General features: G+C 50.4%; 1 protein-coding gene across 2 annotated transcripts in view; it reads left to right on the top strand.

Moving 5' to 3' along the window:
* Positions 1–23,296, top strand: part of CDH23 (cadherin related 23) — a 180,162-nt gene that overhangs the window by 11,048 nt on the left and 145,818 nt on the right. For both annotated transcript variants that reach the window (XM_086901349.1, XM_086901350.1), the window contains 2 exons: positions 1,633–1,707; positions 4,966–5,043. In XM_086901349.1, the coding sequence (XP_086757475.1) occupies positions 1,638–1,707; positions 4,966–5,043 (148 nt within the window). In that variant the 5' untranslated portion in view covers positions 1,633–1,637. The remainder of the gene's footprint in view (positions 1–1,632; positions 1,708–4,965; positions 5,044–23,296) is intronic.

Here is a 23,296-nt window from a genome sequence, read left to right as displayed (position 1 = left end):
GGCTGATAGTGGTGCTGTTTGAGAAGAAAGTTAGCATTTGCTGTGGCATTTTGGCTCTGCAGAAGGCAGAGGAACTCATTTCCACCTCATCCTCCCTGGCTGCAGCACCAAGAGCTTGGGCTCTGCACTCGGTGCAGGGGTCTGGAGCAACAATGCTGAGATTTCCTCCTCCCCAAAACCTATTAAAGCGGGGGGAAAATCGAGATGTTTGGTGGTTTTTCTTAATCATGGGAATCTATTCCCCTTTTGTTGGCCAAATGTAGGGATCTAAAGGGCTTTTTGGGATGCCTGGCTCCTGGGAAAATGGCCTTTTTTATTTAGAAACTGGGCTTTTGGATGCTCTGCTGACACCAAGCAGAAGTCAGAAACGTGGGGCGGAGATTTAAACTCCCCTGCCCTGGCTGTGTTTTCTGGGGTGATGGGCATGATTGCACCTGAATGTCTTCTCAGGCTCGCACTGAAATACCTGAAGATGCACAGAATACACCACAGCACTGTTTTTCTTGTCTAGGCACGGGCCTCTTCATCCCAGAGACTCCCCGTGGCAAAATAGCGGGAGAAATTAGAATTTCAGGCCCTTTTCTGTGGTGACAGAGTTGTTGCGAGCTGTCTTCTCTGACACATCCATCAGTAAAAATAAAATAGGCGTAGCTATTGCTTTGGAGCCCCTTCAGGAGCATCCGTGAGGATTCCCATGAATCTCTTGGAGGGGGGGGAAGAGCCCTTCACCCTTAGCTGGGTTGGGATAGCTCTGCCCACTGCTGGGTAACCCATGGCTTGCAGAGCACCCAGGGGAACAGGGAGAGTTTCAGGGACAGCTCGCTGGGGTGTCCTGTCAGCCTCTGGCGCTTTCCTGTATAACGCACGTGGTTTATCTGTCCCTCTGGGGCGGAATCTTTTAAAATCTACGCGTGCGAATTCCCTCGCGAAGGGGCGCTTGGCTGAGGTCGTGTGAGGCTGTTTTGGGAAAAAAGCTTTGGGTTTGATGGTCTGAGCACCGAGAGAGGATGAGGATGTGGCTGTGCTGTAAGCTCCCTGGCGCTGCTTTATTCTGTTTCCTTCACGTGAGGAGCCTTGTGTTGAAAATTTGGGAGGTGGAGAGGGATGAGGGCATGCTTGGCATCTTCCCTGCTTTCCATGCTCCTGCAGTGCCTCCTCTGTGGCCACCCAGGTGCTGGGAGAGGTTTGAGGGGCTCTGCTCCCAAATCTTGGTGCCTCTCCAGTGATTCTGGGTCAAGATTCCTGTGCAGCTCTGCCAAAACATCTCAAATCCGGGTGCTGACAGCTCGCTGCCGTGTCACTCCAGGGTCACAGCAGCTCTTCCTTTGCTCCAGTGCTGGAGCAGCTCATCCTGGCTGGGGCTGCTCCTCTCCTGGCCACGGAGCTCACCCCTCACAGGAGAGGAGCTTTGGGAAGCGGAAAGGAAAAAATGGACCACCTCCTCCAGGTGAATCCCGGTTTCCATCGCCAAGGGGATGCTTGAAACAGGGCCCTGATGTCCTGGGGGGCTCCCCTGCAGCATCGGGGAACCAAGGAGCAACCCGGGGCAGGGCTGCACCCCGAGCCTGATTTAGGGAGACACAGTCATGTCTGAGAGGTGCTGGACTTGACACTGCCTCTCTTCTTTGACAGGAACCATGAAGCGTCGCGTGGCTGCTGCCGGCAGCTTCCTGCCTCTCCTCTTGCTCCTGGAGCTGGTCTCTCCAGGTAAGTCTGTCTCTGCTCTCTCCCTGCTCAGGGGCCCGTGTTTGCAAGGTGCAAAGGTGGCAGTTGCTGTGCTTGTGCTTGGTGAGGGTGCAAAGCCACACTGCTGGGGTGAAGGGGTGATGTGGGGGTGAGCAAATCTCCTGTCTCCATGGGATCTTTCGTGTCTCCATCCCATGAAATCATGGGGGCCTGCACTCCCGCTTTCCTCGCAGTCCTTACTTGACTGCACACACGGCATTAGATGGCCTTTCTTGGGAGAGAGCAGGTGGGGCTGGAAAAAGCCTTGGAGAAGGATGGATGTGCTGGTGAACCCAGCAGTGGTAGATGCTCCTGGCGTATCTCGATGAAAAGCTCTTGGCAGCTTCCAGATGCGGATTTACCAAGGCAAAGCTGGTGCTGGACCTGGCACGAGGTCAGTTTGCATAAATAAAACCTAAAGAAAACTGGAGGGAGGGATCACAGGCAGGGATGCAAACCAGAAGCTTGTTAGCTGTGCAGCAGAATATCACTGGCAAGGCTCTCCCTCTGCTTTCAGCAGCAAAATTATGACCTGAACTGTGTTGAGTATATGCTGGGTAGGGAATAACTCCTGTTCAAGCTGCAAAACCTCTTTTCTAATTCCAGATGGGGGGAAAAGGCAGGGCTGTGGGCCAGGAGAGCCTCCACAATAAGCTCTTTCCACTGATGCTCTGGGTCTTTCCTGGCACTGGAAAGGGGGGCTTCTGGGACAATGGTCTTTTTGGTGTAGGAAATACGCCTTTTGGGCCAGGTTTTGGCACATCACAAGGTGCATGGGAGCTGTAAATGTACAGCAAAGCCCCGTGAAAATTGGGATTGTTACATGACTGGCCCAAGCCCGCTGGGTGCTGGTGTGGGGAGAGGGTGCCTGTGTGGCTCTTGCTGATAAACAATAGCCAGTGTGTGTCCATTTGATAGCACTGTGCCCTTTGGAATAAAGGCTTTTTTCCCGGTTTTTTTTTCCCCTCCTGAAGCCTGGAGATGGCTTGCCCAGATTGGCAGCCTGATTAAGCAGTCAGTGGATGACATTAGCCGTGAGTGACAGGCGCAGTCAATCTCCCTCTGGTGTCGTGTTGGATCAAGGAGAGCCTCACTGGGTAACTGCCCTGGCGCTCCTCTGGAAAGGGGGACAAACAAGGAAAAAAGACATTCCAGCAAGTCCTTTACCTCCCCCAAGAGTCACTTGCCAGCCTGTCCCATTGGAAGTGGCATGGTGGGGGTCTGCCTGCCCAGCTGGGGACTTGCTCCCTCCTTGCAGTGACAAGCTGCAAAGCCTTGGACAGGCAGCACGTGGAGATGAGGATTGGGAGGCTTTGCAGCTCAGCAGCATTCCAGCCCTTCTCTCCTAAAGCCTGCCCAGGGCTTGGGTTGCCATGTCTCTGATAAGAAAGTGCTGTCACAGCTGCTGTGCCTGGGATAAGCGCCTGGATGCCCTGCCACACACCCTGGGCACTGCAAGTGACAGAGCAACTCCTCCCAGAAGGTTTGCAGAGCTCCTGGTGGAGCTATGAGCTGGGATATGATGGGCAAGTGGAGCCTGAGTGGGCTTGGGGTGTTTGGAAGAGGATGGTTCAACTCTGGCATGGCAGTGGAGCCTCCCTGCTCCTGCCTGGCTACTGCTGCAGGAGAAGAGCAGAGACCTCCATCACCCAAGGTTGCTCTGGAGCCTTCTCTTCTCCAGGCTGGACACCCCCAGCTTTCCCAGCATCTTCATGGCCTCCTCTGGAGTCTCTCCAGCAGGTCCATGTCCTTCCTGTGCTGGGGGCACCCCGTCTTGTGTTGGGGGTTACAGGGGTGCTGAGTCCCAGGGTATAACTGGGCGGCTGTGTTCTCTCTGAAGGGAACTCCAGCCTTTATCCTGGGATTTACAGCCCAAAGCTGAGGTGTCCTGCCTCCAGACCATCCCTCAGCATCTCAGGTGCTGGTCTCCCTCCTCTCTGAGTGCACAGATCCTGTGTGCCAGGTGGTTTGGAAGCCTCCCAGCACCTGCTGCAGCTGGATTCGGAAAGTGAAACTTATTTTTAGCGTGCTGGTGATACTAAGAAATGTATTTTGAAAGAGAAAGGTTTTGCAGAAGCGAGTCCTGTGTGCCAAGGGCTGCTGGGGGTGTTTCAGCCTCATTTGCCCCTCCTGGAGCCTGCTGGCCCCAGCATGGCAGCCGGTGACAAGTGTGCTGCCAAGCCTCTGGAGATGCTCTTAGCTCCCAAATAACCCATTTTGTCAGGTTCCTTTTATATTTTCTTTCCAGGTACTTAAATCCAGAGGCTGGGATTTAAATGTGCCTTTGCAGAGGCACGTTCTCTCTTTGGAGAGCTGCCTCCAGTGCTTTCCCATTTCTCAGGGTGTTTAACAGACCTGGTGCCCCAGGAAAGAGGGCAGCACTGAAAAATCCCTGTCTTGTTATGGAGGGAGCCCTGGGGGAGCTCGGGCTGCTCCCACCATCCTGTGCCCATGTCCTCAGGAGCTGGTTTGTTGGGATGCACACCTGGGACCTGTGTTCGAAAGGTCTCAGGAGCATCTCCTGCCTTTGAGAGCTCGGCAGGCAAAGAGGATGCTGAGGCTCGGTCTGTTCTTGTTTCCTGAGGTGGGATGCTGAACACGCTTCCCTTCCTGGGAAATCATTGTGTGCCTCTCCCGCCACCCCTTTCCTCACAACCCTGCAGCAGTAGATCTTTCCTGGCTGACTCTTTCCCTGGCTCAGGCTGCCTTTGTCACTCTCCTACGTGCTCTGCACTTGACTCTGTCCCCTAATGAGGCTGCGGGCCAGGGGCAGGCTCGCCAGCTCCCAGCGCCGCCAAAGCGGCAGTGGCAAGGAGCGAGCCTGGTTATTAAAGGTGAAAGGAGGCAATTAGAGGGGAAAGGCAGCTGGGTGATGGGAGAGGCAGGGAGCACGGAGGTTCCGCTGATGAGGCGGAAGGCTCTCAGCTGTGGGAACAAAGCAAAGGTATTAATCCTGGGCTAAACCAATAATTGATGCTCCTGGTCCCTGTGCTGTCGGCTCTCCCCCTCCCCTCTGCCTTTTGGAAAATACCAGATCCAGAGAGGCTGCTGGAGGGAAGTGGCTCCCCTGCCAGCTTTTATGGAGGGGCCTCACAGGGCTTTCTGTCCTCCTGCTAGCTCTCCTCTTCGGACTTACCCCTTGCCAGCATGAGCCCGGTGCCCTGTGAGCATTCCCGAGCCTTTCCCAGCCTTGCTGGTCCGTGCCAGGGAAATAACTCCTTGTTTTTGTCCTCTTCTCAGGCCAGGGCAACCGCCTGCCGTACTTCATCAACTACTTCTTTGACACCTACCTGCTGATCAACGAGGACACACCTGTGGGTAAGTGGGATAGGCCCACGGGCTGCCACCACACCCTGGAAAAGTATGGAAAAAGAATGCTTTTCTTCTGATTGGCAGGTGGAGCTTTTCCTTCTTTATTTAGCTGGGGATCGGTTTTTAGTAAATGCAGAAATCGACCTGGTCGTTCTTGGCGCCTTCCCGGGCTCTCAGTCCATTAAACTTGGGGTCTTCAATCAGGGCTCGTGACTGGCGTTTAATGCGGGAGGAATCGATCGGGAGGCTGGGATGGAGCCTCTGGAGGTCCCTTCTCCCACCTCCAGCCACGCAGCCCGAGCAGCACCTTCCTTAAGGAAGGGCTCTTACCTCACCCACATGGCTACCAGAGTTGCTGAGGGTTGGAAGAGTCTGGAGAGATCTCCAGTGGCTGCTCAGCTCAAGCAGCGCTCCCAGCTGGGCCTTCTGTCCCTTCTAGCGTCCTCTTGGCCAGGCATGTGCAGCCCCTGTGGGATTTGGGGTGGTGTCTGAGCAAGCAGGTGGGATGTGGAGTTTTGGTTTGGGTGGAGAAGCCCTGGGAAAGGGAGCAGGAGTGAGAGCTGGTTGGGAACATTTCAGTGGAAATGCTTCCTCACAGAGCACCTTGCTCTCCAAGTACTTGAGCTTGAAATACCTCGTGGGAATTGGACTAAACTTCTATTTTGTCAGAAAATAGGGAGATTTCCTACAGCCTGCTTTCCAGTGAGGTACTATGTGGGTCAAGTTGTTCTTGGAATTACTCTGGCAGTTGAATTTCTTTCTTTTTTTTTCTTTTTTCAACTTTGTATTACACTTTGTATATGTATATAATTGACTCTTAAGAATACGGGCACCTCGAGATTTTGTTTCCAGGTGCACCAGAGGGAAATGTCAGCCTGGGAAGTGTTGACACACACAGTCATTTCTGTGTATCCTGCTGTTGGTAGGTGTTTTCTGAGTTAAGGTTTTTAAACTTTTTTTTAAAAAAAGCAGCATCTGGAAACACCTTTGTGAGATTCTGAGTGTGAGGAACAGAACAGTTTCCTGGGGGAAAAAAAAAAAAAAAAGTCTTTTTTTGAGGTCTGTTTGAGCACCCATTCCCATGACATCCCTCCCTCCAGCATCCCCTCCCTCCAAACCCCTCCCTGCCTGCTGCCTGCCATGCCAAAAGGGATCTTAAGCAACAATTAAGAGATCATTCCCCCTCTAATCACTTACAAGAGTAAATTAGTCTTGTCAGGAGCTATTAAGACAGAGAGCTCAGAATTCATTAGGCGAGATTGGGCCGAGGGAGCTGCTGGCGCTGCCGCCGGTCCAGGCTGATTAATTTCTCCCAAAACATCATCAATGCCCATCTGTTTCATTTAGGTCTGGGGAGAGCAATTTTCAGGTGGACTGACCCTGTAGTCAGTTATTCCACCCAGAAGTAATGGAAGCGCGCACACACACACACACACACACACACACACACGTGCAGAGACGGGAGCTCCGGGAAGGCGCTGGGGAGGGAATCGTAGGAGAAAGGCGGGAGATGCCTTGGAGAGGAGGATGAGGAGGAGAGGGATGGTGATTGGTTGGGCTGTGGTGGCATGGGCAAGACAGGGCCCACAGGAGAGCTTGTGCCAGCCGCCAGCAGCTGCATCACCCTGAGTTTTACTTGGAAAAATGGGAGTTCTGACTGGATATAATGCCCCTTTGGAGAAGAAGGTGCAGGAGCAGGACTGTCCCATCTCTATCCTGCTGCTGTTTGCCTTAAGCAAAATCATTCCGAGGGCCGCTTTGCTCAATCCCAGACCTCTTGGAGGGCTGTGTGCTGCGGGTTCCAGGTGAGCTGGGAAGGTGGTGTTGCTGCCATGGGGGTCACTGCAGCCCTGGATGGTCCCAGCAGCTGGGAATGGGCAGGCAGCACTCCAGGCTCCTCTTGGTCGGGGTCCCTGCCACTGCCAAAGGAGCGTCCTCTTAGCATAATGCAATGACTGGAGTCTAATTGCCCAGCAAATGGATTTGCTGTGAGCGGGACAGGGATGGGAAAATGAAGATGATCCATCATGTCAGGTCTGTAAGTAGCCTTATAACCACCCAGCTTGGATTCACCCAGGTTTCTCTGAAAGCTTTCATGCCTCAACGCCTCGCAAAATGCGTGACAAAAGAGGCCATTCAGACGAGTGTAATTCCACTTCCCCTTCATCCTAGCGATAACATTTTAGCGTCACTGGAATAATGTTGTCTTAAAAGAGTGGGAAACACTTCATCCACTGCACTTGAGGTGATAACATGCACTTGGCCTTGCCCTCAGGCCGTGTCGTGTCAGGGACATGGTCACCCAGGTGGGGATGATGTGTCATCATCCCCATCAGGTAATTCTTGCTTAAAACCAGCAGAGGGATCTTAGGTCAGGTTGCAGGGGGGCTGTGAGCACTTGCTGGGCGGTGCCCCTGCATACGGCAGGGGCTTGTACCAAGACGACCTTTAAAGTCCCTTCCAAACCATTCCATGATTCCATGAAGGGCTGGTGTCCCTTGTGAAGCCTGCTGAGGCTGAGCAGTGCACGGCACAGGGAAATCCACGCTGGGATGCCCATTCCCTGGGAAATGCCAGCATGAGGATGTGCTGGGGGAGCTGGTGACAGCACCTGCTGGCAGGTGGGGAGGCTGGGCTCCCGCAGGACCTCTGCCAAGGCTGCCTGCTGTTTGATTCCATTACTTATTCCCAGGTAGGAATGTCTACAGCTGAGGCTCTCGGCTCTCCACCCACCAGCCTGCTGTGACTGGTGAGCCGCTCAGCCACAGCTCCCCAAAATTTGGCTGCCTCAGCACCTCCTCCCACCTATTACCCTGGGACAGCACAGGGCCAAGGAGAACCCCCAAGTCAGCAAGTCCCAGGGTCAGGAGCAGTGACCTGGGCTGAGTTTGCTGCTCAGAGCCAGCTTTTCCTTCCCTCCGGCTCCGTGTCTCTCCCAGGAGGCCTGGGCTGTGCTCTCCATCCCGGGGTCCACCGTGCTCAGAGAGCAAGGCGGATGGATGGATGGATGGCTGACAGGGAATTTCATGGCTTGCTCTGCCCTCTTTTTGCTCTGTGCAGCTTTTGCTGAGCTGGCAAACGCTGTGAGCAGGGATATTTCTCCACTAAATTTGAATAGGCAGAGCTGAACCTTGCTCTTTAAGAGAGCTGCTCCAGAATGGGCTGCAGCAGGCACTGCCCGTGGAGCTGTGGCTCTCGCTGTGCTCTCTGCTGCAGCCTAAGAGGAGCCAGGGATAGTGGTGTGCCACTGGTGAGGGTGCACTTTGCTGGCTGGTGGCCATTAAAGGGTTTAGGTTGGCATGTGACGCCTCGTGCCTGCTAGGATGGAATTTTTTCGCAAGAAAACTAAAGAGGAAGGTGGTATTTCACAGGCAGGGTGCTCTGTGGTAACTCCTCACGTGGATCTGAGGCAGCACACTCCTCTGATATTTGTGGATGATTCGATTTAATTCTCTGTCCTAGGCAAGGACCAGGCCAGAGGGCTTTTCTTCTCCAGGCAGGGAAGGATTCCATCCTCCGCACTCTGTATCTCTCCTTTCCAAGGTGTTCACCTCTTCCAGAGATGCCTTTTGCTGGTGTGCTCTGGTCCTGGACAGGGGGAGATGCTTTGGCACCCAGGAGAGGTCCCTGTGGGTGCTGGGCCACTCAAGCTGCTGCTGAAGATATGGTTATCAGTGTGGGATTGAGCACGGGCTAAACCTGTTTGATCCCGCAGCTGTTGGCATCTGCTGGGCGCCACCGCGGTGCCTGGGCTCCTCCGGATGCATCACTGGAAGGAAAATGACAAAAAAAATTTAAAAATGCTGTCTCTCTGATCACTGCATGCCTCTGGACTGATTCAATCATTTCAGAGCTTGGATATCCATGCAGGAGGATTGGAGGCCATCTGTTGGGGGCAGATTTGGATGGAGGACTGTGGTCACCTGAGCACGGCATGGCCACCAAACCCTTTTCCCTTTGGTGGCTCCGGGTGGGAGACACCCCCTTACCTGCAGGAGCCTGCTGCTGGAGAAGGGGATGTACCTGCTCTTGTGTCCCTCTCGCTCAAAATTAGGTGTTAAAGCTAAAGAGAGAATTATAAACTAACATCGGTGTGCCACGGGGTTAAAAGTCAGGGTGGCAAGACCAGAAAGTACCCTCGAGGTGCACTGTTAATGAGCTGCTAATTGGTTAACCCGAACCACGAGGAGGTGAGGTTCGGGATGGTTTTAAATTTTGGAATTAAAGCCTTTTGGGAGTAGGGCAGTAGGAGGAACATCGGGAGCATGGGGCAGTGCAAGAGCTGTAGCCAGGACTCACTGCCTTCCTCACAGCCACGGGTGAGCTGTTAGTGGGGAAAATTATCCCTGTGTTTGTGTGTGTTTGCTGACACAGCTCCGAAAACGCCCCACAGAAAAGCTAGTGCCCCATCAGGAAACAATGCTACGTGTTTAGATCTATTTGTTAAGGGTTCTCCTTCTACCCTGCAAAGCTGGGTTTCTGCTAGACCAGCATTTAGGCCTAGCTGAAGGTAGGCTTGTAAGATGAGGTGGATTTATAGGGGTCACCATGGCGATGCCCCTGGATCCCTGGGAGTGTCCAAGGACAGGCTGGACAGGCCTTGGAGCAGCCTAGGATAGTGGAAGGTGTCCCTGGCCATGAGAGGGGGTTGGAAAGGGATGGTTTTGAGGGTTCCTTCCTCCCCAAACCATTCTGTGAGAGGACAAGGGCAGCTGCCCATCCCTCTGCTGGGGGATTGTCTCTGACAAGCTTTGACTGCTGGTGAAACCAGGCTGCTGCTTGTAAAGAATCCCCAGCTGGGTGGGAAAACGGGGTGAAACAAGTGGGGCAAGTGCATGGTGGCACTTGGTGGCTGCTTACAGAGCTGGGGGGCCAAGTGTGTTGGCACTGGCACAGGAGCTTGTGGTTCATAGTGGTAAAAAACCTCACAGAGCTGCATTTTCCATTTGTCTGACAGAAATAAGGCGGGTTGGCAAGCGCCAGAGGACCCTAAACTCCTTGGTCTGCTTGCTGGGTGGCTGCCCAGGAAGCAAACGCCTGTGTGCAGCAGGCAGAATGGATTTGACCTTTTAGGAAGGGTAATTCCAGAGGAATATGGACTCTGGACTCATCCAGACTCTGGCTGTGATGGAGATTGCGTGTTTTTGAACCTGTCCCCAAGCTTCCTTGTGGCCATGGCTGGGATTCTCCTTCACAGAGGGAGGCTGTGGCCGCCTCACCTTTCCTCTTCAGCGTTTATCTGTCACCCAATGGCTGTTTGCTGCCTACAACTGAATTTTCAGGGTTCTTGAGTGCTCTTCAGAGGAGCAGCCTCGTTTCTAGGCGTGCTGGCAACCCTAATGAACAGCAATATTTGAGGAGAGCTTAAGAAGGGGATCTCAGCTCTCCCAACTCAAGCCCTTTTTCTGTCATTCGAAGGTCCAAATTACTTGTTGAGCTGCAGAAAGTACAGCATCTTTAATGAAAACTTAAGGCTAGAAAATTAGTTATTCCCAACATCAGGAAACTTAAGCTTTTAAAAAAAAAAAAGCCCCACTCCCACCCAAACCCTTAACCCCGCGTCATTAAATTAATCACTTCATCAATCACTTAAACTTTCATATCTGCTTTGCTAATAGGCAGTAACATTAATGCTGGTGTTTAAGAAGGGGAAGAGGGAGAAGGAAGAAAGTATATTTGCAATATGGACTCATTAACATGCCAGGGTAACCTTGCTCTTGGCAAACGCCTCATCAAGCCATCCCGAGGTTTGATCTCGCCACCTTTTGAGCCCTGGCACGGGGGCCAAGCCCCTTCCAGGGAGAGGGAGAAAGATGTGTGAGTTTGGTAATGAAGGCTGGGGTGATTTTTTTATGTCTGGGATGGCTTTTGCAGCATTAATTATCTGTACAGGGCTGTCTGTGGGAGCTTCATTTGCGGGCTGGCTTCTTGCTGGCTGTGCCCCTTGTTACTCTGGAATGCCCGGGCTTGGATGTCAGCACTGTCCCAGCTCAGGTAAATTGGGCCTTCCAGGCTGATTGGAGGCATTAACATGGGTGGACAAACTGATAGAGAGCAGGGATAATCATGTGAGTCAGGCTTAACAAAGAAAAAAAAAACACAGGAGGTGGGAAAAGCACGTAGGTATGGATATGTGTGTAATTCAAGTTAGGAGACATATATATATATGTGTGTATCCTTGTGGAGGTATTCATATCCTGAGGGAATATTATTAGCCAAGGGTAGTAATTCCTCCCCCTGTGCTGGAGGGAAATACTTGCATTTGCATACAACCATCATTTTATTTTTGGTGGGGAAGGTGAGCTTGTGATTTCACTATCAGAAAAAAAAAAAGCTCTGGTTGCAAACAGTGCTGAACACGCTTGTGTGTTTTGCCAGATCAGAAATTTAGCAGTATTTGGGTTGTGTGAGCTTAAAGGAGAAGGAAAAATCCCCAGCCCAAACTCCTTTACCTCCTGCTTCTAATGTTGGCACATCTGAGATCTCTGCAATCTGGATCTGCCCCTGGATCCCTGGAGGTGTCCCAGGCCAGGTTGGATGGGGCTTGGAACAACCTGGGATAGTGGAAGGTGTCCCTGCCCATGGCAGGGGTGGAACAAGACATCTTCAAGCTCCCTTTCTACCCTGTGGAAGGCACTGTGGAAGTCCTTTTCTTTAAGAAAAAGAAAATTCAAACTATTTGCTGCCACAACCCATGGTTGGGGCTTACTGGTGTAAAATAAGCCCAAAAAAATGCCGAGGGGAAAAAAACAACAACAACAAAGAGTTAAGGAAGGTCCAGCTTCTTTTCTTGATTGCCAGGGTGGCAGGGCCAGCTCTTGGGAAGCTTGTTTTCTCACGTTTTCCGTGGTTTTGGGGAGCGTGGGTCGCCTCAGTGTTGCTGCAGGACTCCATCCCCTCCCCGTCTCCCGGCTTTTAAACTGATTTATCGCCGGCGTGTGCTAATGCACCCTCCTGCCTTTGGGATGGCTTAATGTGCTTGATTGGCAGGGGGAGTTAATAAATTGGTTCCTCCTGTCAGACTGCTTGGGTACATTGATGGCTTTTGAATTAACTGTGGCCACTTGGGGAGGGGAGGTGGGGGGAAAGAAAGCGTTGTTGGACAACTCCGTGAAAACATCTGCTCCGTTTGCAGCGCTGGTCAGGGCAGTGAGAAAGCTCCGTGAGCTCCCTCTCTTAAAGATTTATTAATATTGCTGGGTACACGAGGGGGAAAGATTTCAAACGCTTGACATTTAATGGTTAGTAACTCAATTTTATTCCATTCATCTGCATGGCTTTGTCAGGTGCCTGCTCTGGTGTTGTATCACGGAGGTTGTCTTGCTGCCTGTGAGCAATTAGGAGGATGATTTGGTACCTGAGACTGGAGAAACTGGTTTATTTTTCCTTTCTAATTGATTGTTCGCTTTGAGGTGAGAGCCGGTGCCGTGGAATGTAATATCCTTTCATAAACAGTGATGTGGTGGCTTTACTTGCTCTGCTCTTTTGGTTTCAAGCAGTTAATTTGAAAAGAGGAAGGAGAGAGGGGAAAAAAGAGACTTTGAAATACGTAAAGTCCAAGGGAGAGGAACAATTTGGGGTATGGAGAGAAGCGAGGAGCATCCTCCCAGACAGAGATTAATGGTTGTTAATAATGATTTTGGGAAATAGAGGGGAAGGAATAAGATGTGGCAGAAGACTGTAAAATAAGAAACAGCACTGCGGAAAGCCCTGAGTGTGGAAATGCACCTTTTCCCGTATGACAGCAGCATCAAATTAAACACATCCTGCCGGATAAAGCAGCGTTTCCCTGTGAAGGAGCAGCCATGTGTAGTGGGGTTTGGTGAGGCAAGAAGTGAGGGGACCACACAGAAAGCACTGCCCTGCTTTCCACACCTCTCCCAGCAGCTCTTCTAAGGCCATAAAGGCTGGGGGAAAAACATCTCCTGGGATTTGCAAGTTGTCCTTTGCCTTGGAAGAATTGCCTGCGCTCCCATCAGCTGCAGAGCGAGGGCTTGCAGACAGCAGCATCAGCCAGAAGTCAGTGCCCCACCTGCTTTGGTGTGGTGAGGGAAAGGGTCAGAAATTAAGGCTCTGTATTGGGGAGGGGGGAAAAAAAAAAATTCCAAGCTGGTTTCATCACACTGCAACAGGATGATCTCATGGAGCCATAAAAATTGGCAGCATCCCCGAAGTTCACAGAACACTGGCAGGAGAATGAGTTTCACTGGTGCTGGGATGCTCCACAGGCAATTTCTGGCAGGTATACGTGGGAAAAGAGTCTCCTAGGAGAAAGGAGAGGCCTCCATGGATTTTAAACCAGGAGCTTTTGATTTTGCATTCCAGGTTGTAAGTTGGGTGTGTAATTTTCTTTTTTATCTTGCTGGTTAGTTCGTCCCAAAAGCCAAAATTACTGTGCTCGGTGGACATCCTGCAATCAAATCAGCTGGAATCTGTTGGACAACCTGTTTACCAGTGGTGATATTCCCCCCAGAAGCAGAAGTTCACCCCAGGACCCAGTAAATACTGTAGGTGGTCTGGGTTTGCTCTTTGTGTATCCCACACCCAGTGGTATTATCCAGGTGGGCAGAGGGACAGTTTTCACAGGGATGCCGCTCCCAGGAGAGGAGGAATGCTCTTTAAAAGAAGTTTTTTCTGTCATGGATCTGCACACAGCCTCTTCTGAACAGGATGCAAGGTCAGAATTTGGGGTGGCCTGGCTGGAGCGGGGTGACGAGGCAGGGCTTATCCCTGTTTTCCATGAAACCCGCTGCTGTGTGCAAATGGCCCCAGGTGCCTGGATAATGGCATCCCTAATTGTGCCCTGGACGAGGTTAACTGCTTATCTGGCAGCCTGACACCTTTATTGTTATTAATGTGTGAATAATGTGCTGTGGTGGGGTTTTTAGGCATAACTTTGGTAACAAATATTTTCCTTTTGTTTGCTGGCTGTGGGGATTCCCAGGCTCCAAGGGTGGGGATTCCAGGCGTCAAGGAATGCTGCTCCTGTTTCTTTCCATATTAAATGGTCACTGCAGCCCTTCCCCTTTATTTTTCCTGTGAGTAGAGGTGGTAGTGAGCAATTCCTTTGGTGAGTCTGGAGTTTCTTGGGACAGCGGGTGTTTGGAATGGGACATGGAGGACGAGGAACCATCAGTCAGATGGGGCTTGGGATTTTGGGGTGCACACAGGGATGGGGAGGCTTAGGATGCTGCCAGGCATGGGTGCAGGTGCCTGTGGGGCTGAGGGTGCTCTGGCAGGGGCTGGATCTGTCCTTTGGAGCTGGTGGGGAAGGGAAAGGGAGCTGTGGAGGGCAGGAGGCAGCTACAATCTGTCGGCTCCACGAAAAGTAGTTTTTGTGATGTAACTTGCTATTAAACAGGATAACAAGGTCAATAATGCCTTTGCCTGGGAGAGCTTCAGCCAACGCTTCTATCAAAACCAATATTAATTTTCACTAATTAGGAGCTGCAGCTAATGAGTGTCACAGCTAATTTGCCTCATCCATAACGAGGGAGAGGAAGGGGTCAGGCGTCTGGGATCAGAGCCTGCAAATCTGCCTCCTCCCTGCTCCCCCTGTCTTCCTGGCCCAACATGTGTTTGTCACCTGGGTGGCTTCTGTCTGCAGGGACATGGGAATACGTGTGTGTGGTCCTCTGCTGCCTTCCTTGGAGCATGGGAATGCTTTGGGAAGGCAGGGGAGGAGCTGGATGGGGACACGCGATGTGCAGCAGGTGTTGGCTGCTCCAGCGAGGGGAGGGAAAAAGAGCTTGGAAGGATGTGAAAGGGAAGTCTTTGGAAAAGAACAGAGGATGCCTGCTATCCCTGAAGGGGAAGTCGGAGCGGAGTGTTTGCTCTTGAAACTCTTTTAATTTCAAAAGCCTTTATTGTGTGTTTTTTCCCTGTTCCCTTCCATTCCTTTTACCCACACAAGCCAGCCTGGAAAGAACCAAATGGTGAAGCAGTGAGTCTGTCACCATCCACAGCCTTGTGGATGTCTAGGGAATCTTTCTCTCGTCTTTGATTCTGTGACAAGCTGGCCAAGTGTTGCAAATGTTTGTGGGGAGTGAATTTTGTAATTTCTTGTAAGCAGGTCGTCTTCCTGCACATGGTCGCGGGCAGGAGTGTTCCATGGACGTTGCCAGGAGTGTGAAGAGAAAGGTTTCTGATTTGGAATTACCCCTGTTTGGCTTGCAAACTTGATCTGATGGCTCAGACGAGGGAAGAAAGGGCGCAGCGAACACTGCATCCCTCTGAAACATCTGTATAGTCTGCGCTTTCCAAACAAGCCGCAGTCGAAGAATTATCCACAGGGATTATCGCTTTAAATAAGAATACACCAGAGAAATTTGTGGTCTGCTGTCAGACAGCTTGTTGTTAGGGATGGCTAAAATTGACTGAATAAATGATTCACTGGTTTCATTCGCGTTGCCCTGACTATAAACCTCAGGAGTTTTCCTTGTCGGAATTGATCTGTTCTGCCGGCAAAGCCGCGAGCGGCACGCGCACCGCCAGCCCGTCCTGACGCCTTGTAGGAGGGCAGGCAAGCTCCTGCCTTGTCCAGGGGATCTTTCCTAACAGGCACCCTCCTCCTTGGGGTGTCTGGGGCTTTGAGAAATGGTCTTGGATTTTAGGCATGTCCTGGGAAACTCCCACGGGAAAGAGAAGAGCCTCTCTTGGAAACCAGCTCGTCCCAGAGCATCCTTTTGGGGCATCCCGTGAGGTTCAGGTGGGGACTGCTTGTGGTCCTGGCTCTCATCCATGTGCTTGGTGGGCTTTGCCTCCAGTTTTGTTATCCAGCTGCCTGGCTGATCCTGGTTTGGGCAGGTGTATTTGATTATTTTATTTTTCTTCATGTCTTGGCCTCAAATCGCCACCCAGCCCGCAGCAACTCCCAGAAGGTGTTTTCCCTTCCCCTGTTCCAAGGCTCACTGCACCCTCAAATGTCTGGACTTCTTGTTCTTCAACAGCTCCTTTTATCTGTCATCAGCCTCAGTGGGGAGAGGAGAATATATAAACATAGATAATAACGTATATTTAATATACAGGAGAAATCTGTGCCCTGAGGCTGGGCACGTTATCTGGTGGGCCTCCCCATCCCCTGCTTTCCCTTTGGTGGGGGCCAAGGTGGCTGAGAAAGTTTCTTGGAGCTTATTGCCCAGGGAAAAGCGACCTTCAGGCAGAGTTCTTGGGGGGAAAAAATCTTCCCCAAGCGTGACAGATTTGGCTATAAATCTCCAGATTAATGCCCAGGTTCCCAAGGTCTGTCATCCTGCCTGGCACGTGAGCTGCTCAAAAACAACGTGCAGGCTCATCAGTCATTTGGGAGGCTGCAGGGAGCCTGTGGACATGCCTGTGAGGGGACACGAGGGACAGATGGGACAACATCCTCATCTGAGGCCACACACAGGCATCCCAAAACCTGAGGAGCCAGGGGTTGTGTTTGGGGCAAGAAGTGGAGTTGGAAGAGAAGTAGAGGTTTTGCATGAGGAATAACTGGGGTGAGGAGATGGAGGGCCAGGGTCTCTCTTTTATTCTTTTTTTTTTTTTTTTTTTTATGGAAAGAGTCAGACTGGTTTTAAAGCAGATTCATCACGAGTATCTCTTATTGGTACAGGTTATTAAGTCAGTTATGAATTTCTTGCACTTTCACTCCCAGGAAAATCTTTCCCTTATTCCTTTTGCATTCGCTCTTGATTGATAAGGTTTATTGTCACTCTTTAATAACCACAGATATAATCTCAGCCCAAATTTGAGGAATTTATGGGAGTTACCTAGGCCAGGGTATCTGCATCCTGCCAAGGACAAGGGCTAAAATAAAGGACAACCAAAAAAAAAGGAGAAGAATGGCTCTCTTTTAATGGGAAGGAGGAAAAAGAGGTGCATTTCTTGCAAACGGCAGCTCACTGCTCACAAAAGCAACACTTGTGATGTGGTTGGACTGGGGGGTTTGAGTTTATTTTGGGGTTTCCTTTGAGGTTTTTAGCTGTCCCTTGTGCTGTGGGGATTGGCAGCCTCTGGGGCAGCATCCCCAGGGCTGTGGGGTGGCTTATCTCTCGGCCACGATGCACCAAGGATCATTTTTGGAGATCCGTAAGGTCCTTCAGTAGAGCCAAGGGGCCAAGTGGCTGATGTGGACTCAATCTTTTATCAGTTTTAGGTGGAAAGAGCAGGGTGGGTTTTCTTCATCCAAGAAATGGCCCAGTAGCCCAGGAAAGATTCAGCTCTAGTGAATGCGCTCTGAAGAGGCTGGGATTGCACAGGAGTTGGAGGCTGCTGCCCCAAAGGGACTGGAAAAAAAATGGATATGTGTGACACAGGAATCTCTGGTGTGTACAAGGAGCAGGGAGATGCTGAATTTGGTGGTCAGTACCCCTTTCTCCCTCAATCAGGGCTTCGGGGGACAGAGAAGCTCTGAAAGTCTTTGCTCTGAGCAATTGAAAGAAAAAAGCCTAAAACTGGGACTTATTGGATCACTTTCCTCTTCATAAATTTCCACTTTTAGAACAGTCTGTGAAACCTCAGTGATTGCTTTCTTTTTGCCTTCAAACAACCCAGCAGCTGGGATTTAGTGTGGAGTTTTGTGTTCAGTTTGGATTTTGAAATGTTATTTGGTTTCACATGTGACTGAGTGGGGTTTTTTTGAGCGCTGGCTGTTCTGGACACCCGGTGAGGGGTGTGTAGGCTCAGCCACCCCTTGCAGCTCTGACCCAGCCTGCAGAAAGAGCAGCCAGGCTCTCACAGGTCACCTTGGCCAGGGGAATCGTACAATCCTGGAATGGTTTGGATTAAACCATCTCATTCCAACCCAGGAATCCACTATCTCAGGCTGCTCCAAGCCGCATCCAACCTGGCCTTGGACACTTACAGGGACCCAGGGGCAGCCACAGCTTCTCTGGGCAGCCTGTGCCAGGGCCTGCCCACCCTCACACGAAGAATTTCTTCCCAATATCCCATCTAGCCCTGCCCTCTGGCAGTTTAAAGCCATTTCCCCTTGTCCTGTCTAGCAGAAGATGAGAACTGCTCCTGTAGGAGGATTTGTGATTTCAGATGTGTCACAGCTATCATACAACCTACAATTTGTAGTCGAGGAGGAGCCTGGGCTCGTTGTATGCCCAAGGGATTGCATCAGTCTTGGAAATAGCCCTTCACTGGTTCCCTTCTCACCCTGTTCTCTCTTGCTGCTGTGATGAAATTCCTGCAGTGTTTCCCATAGTCCTGAGGCAGAGGACACCTGGGTAGGTAGCACCCTGAACCAGGAGCCCCGAGGGTTTTTGTAAGCTGCTGTGGAAGTGATTGAGGGATGCTTTTGGTGCTGTTCTGCCTAAAATTTATTAATTCTGGTGTCCAACCCTGCTCTTCTTCTCTTTGTGACAACTTCTGGGCTGTTACCTATAAGTAGAACCATATAAAAGAAAAGCCTTGTTAAATCAGACCTTGGTATTTCAGCTAAGGTAGCAACTAGCCTGAGAAGTTCCCCTGAGAAAAGAATCATAAGAATAAAAATCAGCTTGCAGAACAATCTATTCTTGTGAGAAAACAGTTTGCACCTATAGAAATGAAGTCTATCCTGTGAGAATCCATGGGAAAAAAAAAAGTAAACATATCTAAAAAGAAAAAAGTTTAATGAACACATACACTAACCATTACCAACAAATCAACTGAGCTTTGATAATTTGCTAACCTACTGAATTCAAGCACAGTGCCTTCTAATACCATATAAAAAATAAACTGTGTACAATAAAGGTTCAGCTACACAGAGAAACAAGTGTCTTTGTCCATCTCTGTTACAGCACTGGAAGAGCTGTTCTGTGCTTTTATTTGGGAAGATTTTTGGAGGCTGGATGCTGTGTGTTTGCGTGAGGATGTTTTTTGTGCAGGTGCCTCCACAAACCCTCGGAAAGCTCTTTCCAGAGGTAGATTGCATTCCATCAAAATGCAAAGGCATTCCCACCTGGCCACAGTGACCATTTATGTGGGGTGAGCTGCCAGTTGCCAGCACTCAGAGCGACACTTGTAGGAGCAATTAGCGAGAAATCCTTTGCCTGAAATATGTTTTTAATAAACCATTCACCGGATATATTCAAATAACAAATAAATTCCTGCAAACCCAAGTATCTCCTTGCAGACAACTCACAAATGAGAAAGGCTAAATTAATTGAATGCTCCAGCCACTGGGGATAATGGTCCAGCTGTAACAGAGCTCTCCAGATGTTTGTTTGCAGAAGAGTGTGCTTTCATAGGAAAAGAAAAACACTCGTGGGTATATTAACTCAGAAACAAGTTTACAGCTGTGTGCTCTGCCTTGCTCTCCCACCAGCCACTGTGGAGCTCTGTTCCAAGGTTTCCTCTTGCAATAAACAGCCTCTTTATTTCTCTCTCATTGTCCTCTTGGCCACGTTTAGGCAGCTGTGACGTCCAAAGTGAGGCGATGGTGCTGTGAAAGGCTCCTGGGCTCCAGCAGATATCCAGGGTGTGCCACGTGTTGCGAGTACAGCTGGAGCGCTGCTGCTCGTGGTCGAGGCTGTTGTGGCTTGGCTTCTCCCTGGTTTTGGGAGAACAAACCCCAGGGAGTTGGGAGAACAAGGGGCTGTGTGTGGCTGGTGGGAGCTCTCAGGGATGAGTGGAAGAGCCTCGGTGGCTGGGCTCGGTTTAATTCCATCTAAATGCTGGAGCTTTGCCCAACTTCTCCCGGAGGAGCTTGGCTTTTCCAGCACACTGGAGCCATTGGTCCAGCGCTCTCCATCCGTTTCCCTGGGCCTTGTTTTGATTCTGTGGTTAAACAGGCCAAGCTGGATGTGGAGCCCCGTAGCTGAAGTGTCCCATTACTCACAGGTGAGGGGACAATGGGACCTGGGGCCGCTCTTAAATATCTCTCCACGTTGGCATCATTAATAACCGCGGCACTGGCACCACTGGCTCCTAAACAGCCTCGTTTATCAGCAAGCAATTTACTGCAGGGCTGCAGATAAGCTCCCACCTCACACACCCAGGCACCACCTGCCAAGTTTCCCCCCCACCTCCTCTTTGGAGTTTCAGAGGGACAAAGAGGGAGGCACGGGAGGAAACGCTCCGTCCGAGTTGTGACGGCCGTCGCCAGCCCTGAGGAGCTGGGTGGTGCCTGGAGGAGCTGGGATGATGGGCTGCGTGTGTTTCTCAGCCTGTCACCTTTGAGGACAGACTTCCAAGCCCCTGGTTGTTCCTTTTGGTTCTCTCAAAGGTTTTGTTGCCTTCCTTGTGGCTGTCCCATCCCTGGGAGTTTCCAAGGCTGGGTTGGACAGGGCTTGGAGCAACTTGGGGTAGTGGAAGGTGGAACAAAGTGGCCTTGAAGGTCCCTTGCAACTCAAATCCTGCCACAACTCCATGATCCAAGGAGCAAGAAGAGCAGGAAATGTAACCTTTCCAAAACCGGCTGCCTCGGATTTCTAATTCCTGCCCCGTTGCTCAAGTCCTGCTTTGACTGCAGCCGTATCTTGGAGATCAGGAGGCACTACCTCAACTCCGGAGAGATAAATCAGGAAGTGATTTCACTGCATCTTCATTATAACGAGGCAGAATTCATCACCCAGCGCACGCTTTGAAACCTCAGAGAGTTACGGTGACAGTCCAAGGCCAGTTTGCCCATGGATCTGAGATCCGCAGACAAAAACCTGGCCGCTGGTACCATCTCCTGTGCCTCTGGGACTTGGATGTTCCTTCCAAATCCCGCTTTGGAGCAAAACACCCTGTGGTATTTGGGCTGAGGACGGCTGTATTTTTGTTCCCCCGAACCATTCAGAGAGCAGAGCAGCTGGGCAAAAGCTGTAGCACGAAAAAGGGTTTGTATTCCCTGTGAGACTGAGAGCCTCGGGGATGGTTCAGCTTTTGTGAGGCGCAGATGAGATTTCAAACAAGACGTGAATGAATCCCGTGCAATTTGCTGACGGGGTTTGTTTTGTTGTTGGCTTTTTTTTCCCCTCCCTCTTCCCCCCATTCACATTGATCAGCTCCTCAGCTTGACAGGGCTGCTGGTGGAGGAAGCAGTTCAGCAGTGGGAGAAGGGATAATAATGGCTTTAAGCTAAAGGAGAGTTGATTTAGACTAAGTGTAAGCAAGGACTTTTTTACAGTGAGTGTGGCAGGACACCTCATTGTGGTGCTTCATCCCTAGGCCAGGTTGGAGAAGGCTCTGAGGAACCTGGACTAGCTGAAGACATCCCTGCCCATGGCAGGAGGTTTGGATGAGAAGGCCTTCAGAAGTCCCTAGGAACCCACAGCATCCTGTGACTTCTCCATTAGCATTGCTGATGTCCCTGCCTTACAGTTCTGGGGGTGTCTGACACCCCAGAGGTGTCCTGCAGTCCTGGGAGACCTGCTCTGTGGGCACTGCAACCCAACGAGCTTTATCTCCGACCTCATATTAATTGCAGAGCAGCTCCTCTTTTCTAATTAACACGAAGCTACGTTACCTTGCCTGGCTAAAATGCAAAACACCGCACGTGTCACCTTACTCATAAATCATTTATTTACACCAAGCAGCAAGGCACCTCATTAAATCGATTTCTGGGGTTCTGCTCTTCTCCTGTTTGTCCTGGTGTTTTTTCTAGAAAGTGAGATAGGGCTGAAGAGAAGCACTGAGCTCGAGGGCTGTGGGTCAGCTGCATCTTCTGGTCTCTGCTCTGGGAGATGGCAGAGGGTGTGTGCCCCTGTTTTCCCAAGCTGAGACCTGTGAGAGGGTTTCCTTTGATCTAAGTTGGTTTAAAAAATGAACATTTCGGAGGGAGGTGGGTAGAAGGCAGGAAGGAACAAAGGAAATACTCCTTGTTCTTTCTGGGCTGTCTCTGATTTCAAAAGTTAATTAGAAAAGGATATTCCGTGAATTTAGGGTTTAAACTTTGTGTCAGATGTGTTAATCAAGGCTGCATTAGCCAGGCTTTCCTGGAGGAGTCAGTGGGGAGGGTGCACTGAGTTTTGGGGTTTTTTGGAGATGGGAGCAGCACCCATGGAAGTCTTGGCTGTGCTGAGGGAATGGATTTTCCCTTCAGAGGTGTGGAGCACCTCTTCTCCCAGAGCTGCCAGAGCTGGGATTTGGGTCTCATGCAGCCAGCTCTGCTGGGGCTGTGCCAGGATTGGTTTGCTAACCAATTTTCCAGGCCAGTTTTAACAGCCCCCAGGTGATGCTGGGCAAAATAAAATAAAATAAAATAAAATCTGCTAACCCCAGATCTTATGTTTTCCTTCTCTCTTCCGCTTCACCCTGCCTCCCACCACCCCTCTACGTGACTCACAAATAGCTGTTCACAGTCCCACGAGGGCAGCTCCGAGGAGCGAGGCTGCACCTGATATTTAGGGTTTTTCCAGAATCCCCCTTCCCCAGCCTCCTGGGAGGTGTGTGGGTACTGATGAAGATCACAGTCTGGTTTCCAGCTGGCTCAGGAGTGAAATGTGTATTCCTGCCGCGCTTGGCTTGGACATGGTCCTGCCTGTTTTGTACCACCTTGGCTGTGCTCCTAAGGATTGCCCTGGTCTTTGGGAAAATTCAGGATTTGTAAGGTGCTAGACCAAGTGGTTTTCCTGAGTTCATGAACTTTTACAGCTCTGTCATAAAAAATTAAATCAATTTAATGGGATTTCCCCCTTTATGACCCCATGATGCTCAGTGAAAATGCTTCCCTCCCACCTTTCGTATTTATCCTCCAAATTTACCAAACACGGACTTTCCACTCTGGGGAGTCTAAATACTTTAATTTCCCAATTCCCTGCTGCTCTTCTTGTTCTCTGACCCTTCTCAGACAAAGGTGTGAGTGAACCACCAGTTAATTTCCTTTAAAATTAGTGCCTTGAATGGTTGGTTCACCTGCAGAGCTCGTGGCTCGTTCCTTGGGAACAGAATCACATCCAGACTGGAGACAGTTCCTCTCCTTTCCCCTCCTGTTGTGGGGATGAGAAGGACAGAAATCAATAAAAGTGAATGAGACTCTTTGACAGAGCAGCTTCTGCGAGGGAACTTTTATATATATATATATATATATATATATATATATATTTTTTTTTTCCAAAGGGTGCAAACAATGGATGAAGAAGAATTTGCATAAAACTCATTAGAAAAAAAGTACAAGTTTCATAAATCTTGTGATAAATTAATGCTATATCGTTCTGAACATGATGTATTAATTTTAGGATCAAATGAATGGGTCTGTGATCATTCTTGGTAATTATGAGGCACCCAGGCAGTTTGGAGTGGAAATTATTTCTAAGTTGTTTTTTTTTAAGTGCTGGAACCCTTTTTTCACTGGAAATAC

Source organism: Cyanistes caeruleus, chromosome 8 (genome assembly GCF_971803275.1).
Source record: "Cyanistes caeruleus chromosome 8, bCyaCae1.hap1.1, whole genome shotgun sequence".
In the NCBI taxonomy this organism is placed as follows: Eukaryota; Metazoa; Chordata; class Aves; order Passeriformes; family Paridae; genus Cyanistes; species Cyanistes caeruleus.
Note: the sequence above shows the minus strand (reverse complement) of the source record. Positions and strands in the feature narration are given on the sequence as shown.